Here is a 13,379-nt window from a genome sequence, read left to right as displayed (position 1 = left end):
GGCGTTGTATCTGTGACCAACAGATGCATATCTGTATTCCCAGTCATGTGAAATCCATAGATAAGGGCCTAATGAATTTATTTCAGTTGACTGATTTCCTTCTATGAACTGGAACACAGTAAAATCTTTGAAATTGTTGCATGTTGCATTTATATTTTTGTTCAGTATAAATGGAGTCCCAAGCAAAAGGCCAAAACATCCTAATACTCTCCAAAACGCTCCCTAGTCCCCTAGCCTTGTCTCATTTCCTTGACGACTATTCTTCAGACTCATCCGTGTCAAGAGTGTCTTTCATTTGACTGTCACAAGCCACTGTTTTCTCTTATCTCTCGCTTACCATTCTGTCGCCTTTCTGAACCTTTGTTTTTTCCCTTTAAACCTCATTTGAAAAACGTTTTGCCTCCCCGCGCGGATTAAAAGCGAAGGAGGAGAAAAATACAACAACAACACAATTAACGAAGCGCGTAGAGACAAATCTAAATAAATACATTTAACACACAACCTCAGGGTCTGCGCACTGTGTCAAATTGTGTGATTAAATACGTGACTGCCTCGCTAGCAGAGACAACTGAAGTGTGGAGTCTCTGCTATTGCACGCACACACACACACACACACACACACACACACACACACACACACACACACACACACACACACACACACACACACACACACACACACACACACACACACACACACACACACACACACACACACACACACACACACACACACACACACACACACACACACACACACACCTACCCTTTCCACACAGGCATACCAACCACCTCCCATAACCTCCTCCTCTCTCCCACCCACCCACCTCTCTCGCTACTTTCCTCGTCCGTCTCCCTCTTCCAGTCATCTCTGATTAGAGGTCCCTTTCATTTCTTAGGGAGACCTTACGTGTGCGGCCCAACCTGATTACTGGAGTGGGCCGCTTTGATGATTCAATCACAATTAACACAGCCTAGCATCACCACTGCAGCTGCTGCTCCAGTCCACCTTTCCCAGGCACTCCTTACTCTGTGTGTGTGTGTGTGTGTGTGTGTGTGTGTGTGTGTGTGTGTGTGTGTGTGTGTGTGTGTGTGTGTGTGTGTGTGTGTGTGTGTGTGTGTGTGTGTGTGTGTGTGTGTGTGTGTGTGTGTGTGTGTGTGTGTGCGTGTGCGTGTGTGTGTGTGTGTGTGTGTGTGTGTGTGTGTGTGTGGTAGGGGAAGGTATAGTTTGTATGTGTGGTACCTTGAACACCAGCTTAAGCAGCATTTATGTCTAATCTGCCCAGTGGGAGACGCAGGGGGCTGAGTGCTAGACCAGTGTGTAAAGTGTTTTTTTTCTTCCCAGACCAACATGAGTGCTCCTAACTAGCCGCCATGCTGGCTCAAGCAGCAATCCAACATGTCCGCCAGTCCCAGGTGGGCTAGTGTTCTGCAGTACAGTTACCGCTACATTGGACACAAAATGGTAGCCTATACTGTGGAATGGGCCTTTGTGCTTAAACAGATCACTGACAATCATATTATCATAGAAATGGTTGTGGTCTCATGCTTTTCCTTGAAATGGGCGGATGGCACACACATATATGAAAAGAACAAAAAGGGCACTGTATGCTCCTTCGTCAGGTCAAAACTCTCTGGATCTAAATATTGTTGTTAATAGGGGCAATCTGGGATCTTCTCCAAACCAATCCCTCAGGTGTTTACCAAAACAGTGGCGGAGTGGCCCCTTTGTTGTTGTTTGAACTACAGATTGCTCCTTTAAAGGTGGTATGAGGAGCAATCATACTAGCATACTCATGACACATACCCTATCAGCACTGCGTTGTCATGTGATGGAGGAAAATAGCCTCAATCAGTTTTCTTTCTCAAGCCTCACTGATGATACAGGTGAAAGGTTGAATGGAACATAGACTAGGCATGCAGACTGAGTAGAACAGCCTCAATTCATGGACTTTACAAGGTGTCGAAAGCATTCGGGATGCTGGCCCATGTTGACTCCAATGCCTCCCGCATTTGTGTCAAGTAGGCTGGATGTCCTTTGGGCGGTGGACCATTCTTGACACACACGGGAAACTATTGAAACTACTTTTGTCTTGCCCATTCCCCCTCTGAACGGCACACATACACCATCCTTGTCTCAATTGTTTCAAGGCTTAAAAATCCTTCTTTCAGCCGTCTCCTCCCCTTCATCTACACTGGTTGAAGTGGATATGAAAAAGTGACATCAATAAGGCATCATAGCTTCCACCTGGATTCACCTGGTCAGTCTATGTCATGGAAAGAGCAGGTGTTCTTAATGTTTTGTATACTCAGTGTATAGGACAGTAGCGTTTCTAGACATAGTATCAATGGGAGGGAGGCATGAATAGAAATAGAATGTGTCATCCCTAAGGACATACGCATGGACACACACACACACACACACACACACACACACACACACACACACACACACACACACACACACACACACACACACACACACACACACACACACACACACACACACACACACACACACACACACACACACACACACACACACACACACACACACACACACACACACACACACACACACATACCCTGGCGTCTGTGACTTTGAACTCTCGGAGGATGTACTGGGGCATGTTGTACTCAGCCATGGGGTCCACCACAAAGTACTGGTACCTGGCCGAGCGCTCAGCGGGCCAGTACTGATGACATTTTTCCTGTGAACAGAGAGAGAGAGAGACACACACATATGAGGAGGGGGCATAGGATAAATAGATCTGAGATGAGCGTGAATACATAGACTACAGTCAGTGCGGGTTAGGCATGTGCTCTGTTTGTCATTGGGGTAATAGTACAGACTGCACTACAGAGGATAACTGAATGATGGACAGAGAGAAGAATGCTTGAGTGGGTCTTTGTGACTGAGTGAGTGAGATAAAGTGTCTCCTACCCTGCCCATCTCTCGGAGTTTGGTGAGCATGACTACGATGGTAGAGTTGTTCTCCCACAGCATCCTCCAGAAGTCTTCTGTGGTCTCTGCCAACGGGCCCTGCGTGGCGATGTAAGCCTTCTGTTGCCTGGCAACACACACACACACACACACACACACACACACACACACACACACACACACACACACACACACACACACACACACACACACACACACACACACACACACACACACACACACACACACACACACACACACACACACACACACACACACACACACACACACACACACACACACACATCAGACATGTAGTGTGGTGAGTCAGACAGACAGAGAGACAGTCACAGTTGCATGCACGCAAACACACACCCCTCCCCGTCTTCCTCTCTCTTTCCGACCCCACACCCATTCCACCTACCTGTATCCGTCGATGAAGCTGGAGTTGATGTAGTCGGATCCCTCGAGGCCTCTGATGGGCTGCAGGCAGACGCGGGTGGTCTCGTAGGGCATGATGTTCACCAGACGGTTCTTGAACTTGTTGCAGGGCAGGTTGGCACTGATGAACCTGGACGTGTGGGCCTTGGAATTGGCCAGGCGCTATAGAGGAGGAAGAGTCGGAGGATTGGACGGAGGGATGAAGGGAGGAATGGCGAGAGGGAGCGGTGGAGGGATGAGGGAAGATGGGTGAGAAGAGAGGGAAGGAGGGAGAGGGACATGTAGAGGGCGGGAGAGGGGTAGGGGGAAGAGGGGAGAGAAGAGAGGGAAGGAGGGAGAGGGGTAGGGGGAGATAGGAATAAATGTCATATGGAACGAGAGTCAAAAGGATAGAAATTGGTAGAGAGAGAAGCAGAGATGGAAGGAGAGCGAGAGATGGAAGACTGCAGAGTAATAAAGAACTCTGAGATGTTATCTGAGCAAGACAGAGCTGAGCCATAGACGATCGCTGAAGCACCTTAAAATGCAGACATATCTATTTGATGAATGATTTCATAATGTATGGCTGGATGGAGCAATCAAAGAACACAGTCTTTAATCTACTCCCCATTTCCTTTTCATATCCCAGTGTACTTTGCAATGTGAAGTCTTGTGTGAGGTGCTATGAGGTAAAATAGTATGACTTGAAGCACCACTATGTACTCCTGTAACAAGCTAGCATCAAACAGAAACTGGAGAGAGGGGTTTCTGTGAGGCAGTAAACCCGTCTGCAAAAAGTGGGTCACTTAAGTCTTTGATAATGGGAGTCTGGTATATGCTCTGCACACAGTCGAGCACACAGTCACACCGAATACATTCGAGCAGGCCCGTGCACACACACACAGTGTCATGATCTAAATTGGGACCTGTACTGACAAATGACCATCAAAGGGACCATCACGGCAGTTTGTGGGTCAGTCTGTCTGACAATATCATCCCTCACACACACACACACACCTCATCCCCCTCTTCTCCCTATTCACTCCTTTGACCTTGATGTCTGCTTTGTGTAAGCTATACTTTATCTGACAGCCTCTCTCTATCCCTTCTCAATCTTTCTCTCGACCTAACTTTCGCTACTCCTTCCTCCCTCCCTAAAATGTCTCTCACCCAGTCCCCCAATGTAATTGTTTCTTTCTCCCTCTTCCCCTCTCTTTCTCCCTCACCCACCTCGTCTCTCTCCATCCCTCTTTCGGTGCCAAAAGCCCAGACTGTCATTGCCACTTGGATTTGGGTCAATCCCCCCTGTCCCCATCCCCTCCTCTCTTCCCTTTGATCCCCCTTTAACAGAGGCAACTGGAATGAGACTGGCGTGCAAGGCTGAAGACGCCCAGTTCTGTTACTACACCAAACTCCGGGGGGAGAGTTTCGATTGGAAAACCAACCAATCTGGCAACCCCCCTAATCAATCTACACACAATAACCCATAATGACAAATAAAGGTTAACGTTTTTTTTGGCAAATTTATAAAAAAAATAATAATAATTCAGACCCTTTGCTATGAGACTTGAAATTGAGCTTTCCATTGATCATCCTTGAAATGTTACAGCTTGATTGGAGTCCACCTGTGGTAAATTCAATTGATTGGACATGATTTAGAAAAGCACACACCTGTCTATATAAGGTCCCATAGTGCATGTCAGAGCAAAAACCAAACCATGAGGTCAAAGGAATTGTACGTAGAGTAGCCAGTCAGAAGCCACTCCTTAGTAAAAGGCACATGACAGCACGCTTGGAGTTTGCCAAAAGGCGCCTAAAAAACTGACCATGAGAAATAATATTCTCTGGTCTGATGAAAAGAAGATTGAACTACAGGTGTGCCAAGCTTTTACCGTCATACCCAAGAAGACTTGAGGCTGTAATTGCTGCCAAAGGTGCTTCAACAAAGTACTGAGTAAAGAGTCTGAATACCTATGTAAATGTCATATTTCAGTTTTTATTTTTTAATACATTTTCACAAATAATATTAAAAATGTTTTTTTGCTTTGGCATTATGGGGTATTGTGTGTAGATTGATGAGGGGAAAAAACATTTAATCCATTTTAGAATAAGGCCGTAATGTATCAAAATGTGGAACAATTCAAGGGGTCTGAATACTTTCTGAATGCACTGTATACTAAATAATATGTGACATTTGTTTTGATTTAGAATGGACCATTATCATGCAACTGTCTCCAAACAGGGTTAGGAGAAAATACATGTCATCTATGCACTTAAATAGGGAATGGAGGATGCTTTTCCTGTGGTTCATGTTCATGCCAGTCAGGTAGGCTATACTCCTGTTGTAAAGAGAAGCAATGTGCTTAATATTAGGGAAGTTGAGAAATAAATATTGTAGGCCTAGCATATAGAAAGCTGATGGGACCCTCCTCTTTTTAATAGAGGCCATCAAAACTCTGTTTTCTCACTCATTGCATAGAAATGTTGTGCAACATGTGCTCATGAGCTCTCATGAAGTGTTTGATTTTCGATTACATTTGCATCGATGCCAGGATGATTAGAGGGACAATAGAGTGCTGAGTACCAGGCAGTTAGCAAGTTTGGTAGGCTACTAATGACTATCAGCAGCATCAGAGCTTGGAGAAGCCTAATTACTGTGACTAAATGGTCACATTGAATTTGACCGCGAGTCATGACTCGTGACCGCATGTGTGGCGGTAATATGGTCACCATACCAGCCCTACGTGCAAGCCTTGGGGTCCCAAGGACCGAGTTTGGGAAACGCTGACTAAACTGTCGCAGCAACTCCTTTCTAAGACGCAGTAACGTCTCTCTGTTCATTAGTGAGAGGAACCCCCTGCTTGCCCTCGCCGTTCACCTCGCCGTGCGTCATCATTAACTATTAATGACATCCTTTCACTAACGCTCTCGCGCCACGACCGCCGCTGCTCGCCGTTATTAATCCGACGCGACTGCATTACCTCTCAGTACCATTATCGCTATTGCAGACGGGGCTGTAGCTGTTAGAGATTATATCGTGGTGTACTGTAGCAAATGTCTCAGATGAAACCGTCCTCATTATTGTTTCTTAGCGCTGCGAGATGATAAATGGCACTGGGAATATTACAAATGATTCTGAGGCGAGATAGGGGCATGTACATGTGCAATTCAAGGTCAAGTGTGTCGTTGTGCAAAGGGGGAACAACAAAGTTCGGATAGCACTGGATCGTCGGTCTCTCGCTTAATGTTTGGGCACATTCCATGCACTTCCACGTTCGGATAATGGGTTCTCATCGTAGCAGTTATTTGTTAAGTTTAAATTCATCGTTTTATGCCTTTACAGAATAATCCTTCCTTTGGAGTCTATACGCTGATTACAAAGCGGCTCTATCTGGAGGATAGTACTTGAAATCCTTCAGAAATGGATTCACACCAAAGACAAAGAGCAGACAGTTTAACTGTTCAATTTCTAGCTTTTTAAAAGACAATGCTATTGAGTGGTGTGAGCAAACAGTGACTGAATGATGGAGGTTAAGGGTCACATGAAGGAGGTATAATAAACGGTCTATAAACATTTGTACCTCCAGCAATTGGGTGTGATATCGACATGCCCATTCTAATGTGCCGTTATAAAAATATATACAAGTCAATATATATTTAAAATGTTTCCAAGGCCATTTCAGATTCAAACGTTAGTGTTTTACCTCTGGCTCAAAGATATCATGGATGTGACAGAGTATTGAGAGCAACTGAAGATAAAAAAATAAAATGTTCTGTCTCCTCATAATTTAAGATTTCATAGTAGTAGGCCTCAACCGAAATAAACCTCCATTTTGTGCCTTTCCCCAGCCTCTCTCTCAGGGTCACCGCAGCCTACGTACCTACATGTCTATGGCCTACCTTAAACTCAGGCTCCGCACCACTCTACCAAACAAACGCCCTCCAGTTCGTACCTTCCCCAGCCTCCCCAGCCCCAGTTTCCCTACACCCTATCGGCATCCCCTACCTTAAACTCCAGCTCCATGCCGGTGACATGCTCGCCCGTCTCCACCTGGGCCAGCTTCTGGATGTAGGAGTACAGGCTCCTGGCCGCCACCTCCGTGTTGCCGCACGCCACCGCCTCCAGCAGTGCATCGTGGATGAAGCTGTACTGGTCCTCCGTCTGCACCATGTAGTTCCGCTGCGAGCGCATGAGCGTCACGTGGCCGTAGATGTCCACCGTCTTCTCGTGCTTGATGCGCTCCAGCATGGCATCGATCACGATGAAGCAGCCCGTCCGCCCAACGCCCGCACTGGGGGAGGAGGGAGAGGGGATTGGAAAGGGGGAAGGGGGAAGAGATGAGAGAGAACATTAGAGATTGTTCTTGAGAAATCACATAAGACGGACAGATAAGAATTTCATCACAGATGTGAGATTTGAGCGATCGGGATTTCCCGTCTGTCGTTCGTGGCATTGACAATGTCTGCTTGACCCGGTCATGCTAATACATCTACATTGCAGCGGTCATCTTGCTGACACCAATAGAGTGGGTTTGAATGGGAATTTGAAAGCGACGGATGGAGGGACGCAAGGGGTCAGGGAGGAGGTGGTGAAGGAGAGAGTGACGAAAGGGGAACAAACAGAGGGTTGGAGAGAGAGAGAGGGGGCGGACCAGGAGAAAAACGCGGGAACAAAGAGAGGAAGAGAAGGGGACGAAAGAGGACGTGAAGGAGAGACATAGTTGATAAGGAATGAGTGTCTGTGTGTGTGTGTGTTTGTGTGTGAGTGACTCAGAGCCCTGCAGTCTAGTGTTAAAACACTAGAGAGCTATGACTTTGACTTTTACTCACCACTAATACCGCTATACCAGTACTGCGTGACTGGATCTACGCACTGAACCGTACAAACACACACGCAAGCACACGCACATACACACACACTAATGTGTATCGTGTGTATTGTAAAGTGTATTGCTCACGCTGTTGAACAGTGGTTGTTCTCCTGACTTGGGAGGGCAACTGTACAGGTTCCCACTGACATGGTAGGTTCCCACCGACAACTCGCTTGGTTGAACCCTTGTTTGTTATCATGGCAGTAAACTATTTAGTACATTGAATTCAGAGCATACATACTGTGAGTGAGGATATCTTTCCAATAAATATGAATAATTGATCTACTACCATGCTGCGTGAACAAAGATACTGTAAGTATGGATCGAATCCTAACGGCACACTTAAAATCAGTAATCTACGGATGTCAGTGGAAAATTTAGGGTTACGATTTGGCCTCTGTATTCTGAGGAATAAGGAGCTGTTTTTCTCAAGTGCCCCGGGTCCATAGTTCATTGGAAGACAGTGAGGAAACCTTAACACACCTCATTCAACGAACCTAGTTGAATCCTTATGCAGTCTCGTTAACCAAGTTGAATCTCATCCTAGTTTGGTCCGAAAGCTGGATCGAATCTCCGAGCTGACAAGGTAAAAATGTGTCATTCTGCCCCTGAGCAAGGCAGTTAACCCACTGATCCCCAGGCGCCAATGACGTGGATGTTGATTAAGGCAGCCCCCCCCCCCCCCCCCGCAACTCTCTGATTCAGAGGGGTTGGGTTAAATGCGGAAGACACATTTCAGTTGAATGCATTCAGTTGTACAACTGACTCTGAAGTATCAAATCAAATCAAATTGTATTTGTCACATACACATGGTTAACAGATGTTAATGCGAGTGTAGCGAAATGCTTGTGCTTCTAGTTCTGACAATGCAGTAATAACCAATGAGTAATCTAACCTAACAATTTCACAACAACTACCTTATACACACACAAGTGTAAAGGGATGAAGAGTATGTACATAAAAATATATGAATGAGTGATGGTACAGAACGGCATAGATGCAGAAGATGGTATCGAATACAGTATATACATATGAGATGAGTAATGTAGGCTATGTAAACATTATATTAAGTGGCATTGTTTAAAGTGGCTAGTGATACATTTTTTTGCATATATTCTTCTATTATTAAAGTGGCTGGAGTTGAGTCAGTATGTTGGCAGCAGCCACTCAATGTTAGTGATGGCTGTTTAACAGTCTGATGGCCTTGAGATAGAAGCTGTTTTTCAGTCTCTCGGTCCCTGCTTTGATGCACCTGTACTGACCTCGCCTTCTGGATGATAGCGGGGTGAACAGGCAGTGGCTCGGGTGGTTGTTGTCCTTGATGATCCGAATGGCCTTCCTGTGACATCGGGTGGTGTAGTTTTCCTGGAGGGCAGGTAGTTTGCCCCCGGTGATGCGTTGTGCAGACCTCACTACCCCCTGGAGAGCCTTACGGTTGTGGGTGGAGCAGTTGCCGTACCAGGCGGTGATACAGCCCGACAGGATGCTCTCGATTGTGCATCTGTAAAAGCGTGTGAGTGCTTTTGGTGACAAGCCGAATTTCTTCAGCCTCCTGAGGTTAAAGAGGCGCTGCTGCGCCTTCTTCACCACTGTCTGTGTGGGTGGACCAATTCAGTCTGTCCGTGATGTGTACGCCGAGGAACTTAAAACTTACTATCCTCTCCACTACTGTCCCATCGATGTGGATAGGGGGGTGCTTCCTCTGCTGTTTCCTGAAGTCCACGATCATCTACTTTGTTTTGTTGACGTTGAGTGGGAGGTTATTTTCCTGACACCACACTCCGAGGGCCTTCACCTCCTCCCTGTAGGCCGTCTCGTCATTGTTGGTAATCAAGCTTAGCACTGTAGGGTCGTCTGCAAACTTGATGATTGAGTTGGAGGCGTGCATGGCCACGCAGTCGTGGGTGAACAGGGTGTACAGGAGAGGGCTCAGAACGCACCCTTGTGGGGCCCCAGTGTTGAGGATGGGGTGGAGATGATGTTACCTACCCTCACCACCTGGGGGCGGCCCGTCAGGAAGTCCAGTACCCAGTTGCACAGGGCGGGGTCGAGACCCAGGGCCTCGAGCTTGATGACGAGTTTGGAGTGTACTATGGTGTTAAATGCTGAGCTGTAGTCGATGAACAGCATTCTCACGTAGGTATTCCTCTTGTCCATATGGGTTAGGGCAGTGTGCAGTGTGCAGTGTGGTTGCGATTGCTTCGTCTGTGGAACTATTGGGATGGTAAGCAAATTGGAGTGAGTCTAGGGTGTCAGGTATGGTGGAGGTGATATGGTCCTTGACTTGTCTCTCAAAGCACTTCATGATGACGGAAGTGACTGCTACGGGGCGGTAGTCGTTTAGCTCAGTTACCTTAGCTTTCTTGGGAATAGGAACAATGGTGGCCCTCTTGAAGCATGTGGGAACAGCAGACTGGGATAATTGATTGAATATGTCCGTAAACACACCAGCCAGCATGCTCTGAGGACGTGGCTGGGGATGCCGTCTGGGCCTGCAGCCTTGCGAGGGTTAACACGTTTCAATGTTTTACTCACGTTGGATGCAGTGAAGGAGAGTTTGCAGGTTTTGGTAGCGGGCCGTGTCAGTGGCACCATATTCTCCTCAAAGCGAGCAAAGAAGTTGTTTAGTCTGTCTGGGAGCAAGACATCCTGGTCTGCGACAGGGCTGGTTTTCTTTTTGTAATCCGTGATTGACTGTAGACCCTGCAACATACCTCTTGTGTCTGAGTCGTTGAATTGCGACTCTACTTTGTCTCTATACTGACACTTAGCTTGTTTGATTGCCTTGCGGAGGGAATAGCTACACTGCTTGTATTCGGTCATGTTTCCTGTCACCTTGCCCTGGTTAAAAGCAGTGGTTCGCGCTTTCTGTTTCACACGAATGCTGCCATCAATCCACGGTTTCTGGTTTGGGAATGTTTTAATAGTTGCTGTGGGTACGACATAGCCGATGCACTTGCTAATAAACTCGCTCACCGAATCAGCGTATTCGTCATGTTGTTGTTTGACGCAATGCGGAACATATCCCAATCCACGTGATCGAAGCAATCTTGAAGCGTGGAATTAGATTGGTCGGACCAGCGTTGAATAGACCTGAGCGCGGGAGCTTCCTGTTTTTGTCTCTGTCTATAGGCAAGGAGCAACAAAATGGAGTCGTGGTCAGCTTTTCCGAAAGGAGGGCGGGGGAGGGCCTTATATGCGTCGCGGAAGTTAGAATAACAATGATCCAGGGATTTTCCAGCCCTGGTAGCACAATCGATATGCTAGTAGAATTTAGGCAGTAGTAGTTGAATGGGGTGAAACAAAAACCTGCACCAAACAGTGTGTGGTCAGTCAGAAGTATTATTTTCATATACTATATACCCTGCTGTGAAATCTGAACACTATCTGTAGCTGTGTAGTGTGTGAGTGTGTGAGTGTGTGTGTGTGTACCAACCTGCAATGGGCGATGATGGGGCCTGCGTCAGGGGGGTTACAGGTCTTGACTCTGCGTAGGAAAGCCAGGAAGGGGGTGGGGTACTCGGGGACACCGTGGTCAGGCCACGCTGTGAACTGGAACTGACGGACCTCCCGCTTCTCACTGGAACCATTCTGGAGGGGCAGAAGAGAGATGCGGGTTGTTTGTGTGTGTGTGTGTGTGTGTGTGTGTGGGTAGGATGGGGGTAATATAACGTGTGTGTGTGTGGGGGGTAATTCAGTTTGTGTGTTGAGGGCAGGGTAATTCCACTTGTGTGGGTGTGCGTTTGTGTGGGGGAGGGGTTAATTTAACATGTGGGTGTGTGTGGGGGTTAATTCAACGTGTGTGTATGTGGGGCAGGTAATTCAACTTGTGTGTGTGTGTGTGGGGGGGGGGGGGGGTTAATTCAATGTGTGCGTGTGAGTGAAACAGCTCTGATTTCAAGCCCCATGTCTATTTGGCTGTACATTTTTGGCTCGATGCAAACCCATTCAAAGACTGGTTAAACTAGCAAGGTGCCTCCTATTCTTATATAGGACCTAGCATGTCACTATCTTAGCTGGTATTCATGTTTCTACCTCTTCCCCTGTCTGTGTGCCAACCACAATAAACAGAGGACACGCCCGATACATAAAGACTGCGGTAATAAGGGCGCACTGGAAAGCCGTCTAACGCATAAAAAAATGATCCAGCAGCAAAAAAACAAAAAAGAAAATGAGAAAAAACACCTCACATTGCCCTGCCCTCTAGTTTTCCCTTTCCCTTTCTTCCTGGAAGCTCTTTAAAGCTATCGTTTGCATTTCAATGCAGCGTTTTCTGCTATCCTCACAGACTTTCCTGCTGAATAAATGAATAAATAAATGCATTAATTAAAAGCAAACTGACCTAGTTTGAGGGGATTTGTCTATTCTTTGTCTATTTATTTCCTGGCCATTCCACTGGTTTTGTGTTTTCTGCTGTGGATGTGCTTCTTTCTTTGCAGGGAGGGATAACTAGCTGGCTGGTGCCCAGATTATTTTAAAGAATTTATCACTCGTCAGGAGGATTCTGTGTCACTGCACATTACGCACACATATTACGCCTGTGTGTGGAGAGTGTGTGTGTGTGGAGGGTGTGTGTGTGTGTGTGTTACAGACTCTCTACAAAGCAAATACCGTAACCAGAGTTCAGTTAAATCCAAGAACAGAACAATGAGACACCATACCAGAAATAAGGAGAGTAAGAGAGGGAATGAGGGGAGAGAGAGACAGAGAGAGAAAGAGAGAGAGAGAGAGAGAGAGAGAGAGAGAGAGAGAGAGAGAGAGAGAGAGAGAGAGAGAGAGAGAGAGAGAGAGAAAGATAGAGAGAGAGGTGGGGGGATAAGAGACAGCTGGGGAAGAAGATAGAACATGGAGAGATGTGTGAGGGATAGAGGGAGGGTAAGACAGAGATGGAATAGCAGCGTGTGGAGAAAACAGAGGAAAGAAAAACGGGGGAGGGGGGGGGTGGAGTATAGAGAGCACAGAGGGATCTGGGATCTAGAAGGACGGGTCGACAAGCTGCCGTAAACCAACAGATGTGTACAACAAGCCTGAAAAATTGTAACCAGCCCAAAAGCACCAGTGCTACTAGCTAGCCTTAGCTAGCTACTCTACTTAGCTCCAGTATAAAGCAACAGAATGCGTTAGCATACGTGTTAGCCACGTAG

The 13,379-nt window shown here is 46.8% G+C and overlaps 1 protein-coding gene across 26 annotated transcripts in view; it reads right to left on the bottom strand.

The window, feature by feature from the left end:
• The window catches only part of LOC123997434 (receptor-type tyrosine-protein phosphatase S-like), a 293,600-nt gene that overhangs the window by 20,814 nt on the left and 259,407 nt on the right, over positions 1–13,379 (bottom strand). For all 26 annotated transcript variants that reach the window (XM_046301649.1, XM_046301651.1, XM_046301659.1 and 23 more), the window contains 5 exons: positions 11,672–11,826; positions 7,371–7,656; positions 3,369–3,547; positions 2,945–3,071; positions 2,586–2,711 (listed from right to left, as the gene is read on the bottom strand). In XM_046301649.1, the coding sequence (XP_046157605.1) occupies positions 2,586–2,711; positions 2,945–3,071; positions 3,369–3,547; positions 7,371–7,656; positions 11,672–11,826 (873 nt within the window). The remainder of the gene's footprint in view (positions 1–2,585; positions 2,712–2,944; positions 3,072–3,368; positions 3,548–7,370; positions 7,657–11,671; positions 11,827–13,379) is intronic.

This window comes from Oncorhynchus gorbuscha, linkage group LG15, assembly GCF_021184085.1.
Source record: "Oncorhynchus gorbuscha isolate QuinsamMale2020 ecotype Even-year linkage group LG15, OgorEven_v1.0, whole genome shotgun sequence".
Classification (NCBI taxonomy): domain Eukaryota; kingdom Metazoa; phylum Chordata; class Actinopteri; order Salmoniformes; family Salmonidae; genus Oncorhynchus; species Oncorhynchus gorbuscha.
This window is presented reverse-complemented; position numbering and strand designations above follow the sequence as displayed.